The sequence below is a fragment of the Apteryx rowi genome, unplaced genomic scaffold (genome assembly GCF_003343035.1).
Source record: "Apteryx rowi isolate R43461 unplaced genomic scaffold, aptRow1 scaffold_144, whole genome shotgun sequence".
NCBI classification, from domain to species: Eukaryota; Metazoa; Chordata; class Aves; order Apterygiformes; family Apterygidae; genus Apteryx; species Apteryx rowi.
This window is the reverse complement of record NW_020447686.1, coordinates 168732-170365: the sequence shown is the minus strand read 5'-3', so window position 1 is coordinate 170365 and position 1634 is coordinate 168732. Positions and strand designations below refer to the sequence as shown.

Genomic DNA, 1634 nt, shown 5'->3' with positions numbered 1-1634 from the left:
GGCGGAGCGGCGTGCTGCTGCACCATGCTGCTGGACGCCGGCCCGCAGTTCCCGGCCATCGGCGTGGGCACCTTCGCCCGGCACCACCACTCGGCCGCGGCGGAGATGCAGGACCGCGAGCTGAGCCTGGCGGCGCAGAACAGCTTCGTGGACTCGGCGGCGGCGGCGGCGCACATGGGCGCCTTCAAGCTCAACGCCGGCGCCCACGACCTGTCGCCGGGGCAGAGCTCGGCGTTCACGTCGCAGGCGCCGGGCTACCCCGCGGCCGCGCTGGGGCCCCACGCCGCCCACGTCGGCTCCTACTCCGGGGCGCCCTTCAACTCCACGCGGGACTTCTTGTTTCGCAGCCGCGGCTTCGGCGACTCGTCGCCGGCCGGCGGGCAGCACGGCATCTTCGGCCCGGCGGCCGGCAGCCTGCACCACCCGCACACGGACGCTCAGAGCCACCTCCTCTTCCCGGGCATCCACGACCAGCACGGCCCCCACGCCTCCCAAAACGTCCTCAACGGGCAGATGCGGCTCGGCTTGCCCGGCGAGGTGTTCGCCCGCTCGGACCAGTACCGCCAGGTCTCCAGCCCCAGGACTGACCCCTACGCGGCGGCTCAGCTGCACAACCAGTACGGCCCCATGAATATGAATATGGGCATGAACATGGCAGCCCACCACCACCACCACCCCGGTGCCTTTTTCCGATACATGCGGCAGCAGTGTATCAAGCAAGAGCTGATCTGCAAGTGGATCGACCCCGAGCAGCTGAGCAACCCCAAAAAAAGTTGCAATAAAACTTTCAGCACCATGCACGAGTTGGTCACCCACGTCTCGGTGGAACATGTTGGGGGACCCGAGCAGAGCAACCACGTCTGCTACTGGGAGGAGTGTCCGCGAGAAGGCAAGCCCTTCAAAGCGAAATACAAACTGGTCAATCATATCCGAGTGCACACGGGAGAGAAGCCCTTCCCCTGCCCCTTCCCCGGCTGCGGAAAAGTTTTCGCCAGATCGGAAAACCTCAAAATCCACAAAAGGACGCACACAGGTAATTCGGTTTTCTTTCGGGAGACTTGCTAGATATACGCGGGTGTGCGTGTGCGTATCGAGACCGAGAGAAGGAGAAAGAGAGATGTAAAATTGTAGAAGTCGTAGCGTGAGGATCTCCTTTAAAATTGTTTCCCGGTGCAAAGCCTCCCGGTTTCATCACACGGCCGTGTTTGTTTTGGTTTCTCCTCCCCGACCCCCCCATTTCGAAAGGACATTTTTACTGCTTTATTTTAATCTGTGGAATAAGCAGCGTAGAAACGTACCGAAGCTCGACTGAACTCTTTCCGTAGCGATAAAAAAAAAAAAAGCGAAATAAATTCTGTGGTACTGTTGAAACACGGAAAGGCATATATATAGATACTTAAAGTGCATTATACATATGCAATGCACAACGTATTTACGTATAACTTCAATGCTTGTGTGCATGGGTTTCGTATATGTACACCGAGAGAGAAAGAGAGAGAAACTATACAGATACGTATAAAATCCTTTATTCACCCAAGATCTCGTAGGAAGTGGCAAAATGTTCCTTTCCGGGAATGCTTTCCATTAAATTTAAACGGTGTGAGCAAGGCAATAAAATTTTCTCATTTAAAAAA

At 56.4% G+C, this 1634-nt stretch overlaps 1 protein-coding gene across 1 annotated transcript; it reads left to right on the top strand.

Moving 5' to 3' along the window:
• The first annotated feature begins 24 nt into the window (after positions 1–24).
• Positions 25–1065, top strand: ZIC2 (Zic family member 2). Its single transcript, XM_026058202.1, has one exon. The coding sequence runs from the start codon at positions 25–27 to the stop codon at positions 1063–1065; it is 1041 nt and encodes a 346-aa protein (XP_025913987.1).
• Positions 1066–1634: the final 569 nt, after the last annotated feature.

Coding starts and splice junctions, on each gene's coding strand:
- ZIC2 (XM_026058202.1), top strand. CDS start 25: ATGCTGCTGGACGCCGGCCCGCAGTTCCCGGCCATCGGCGTGGGCACC.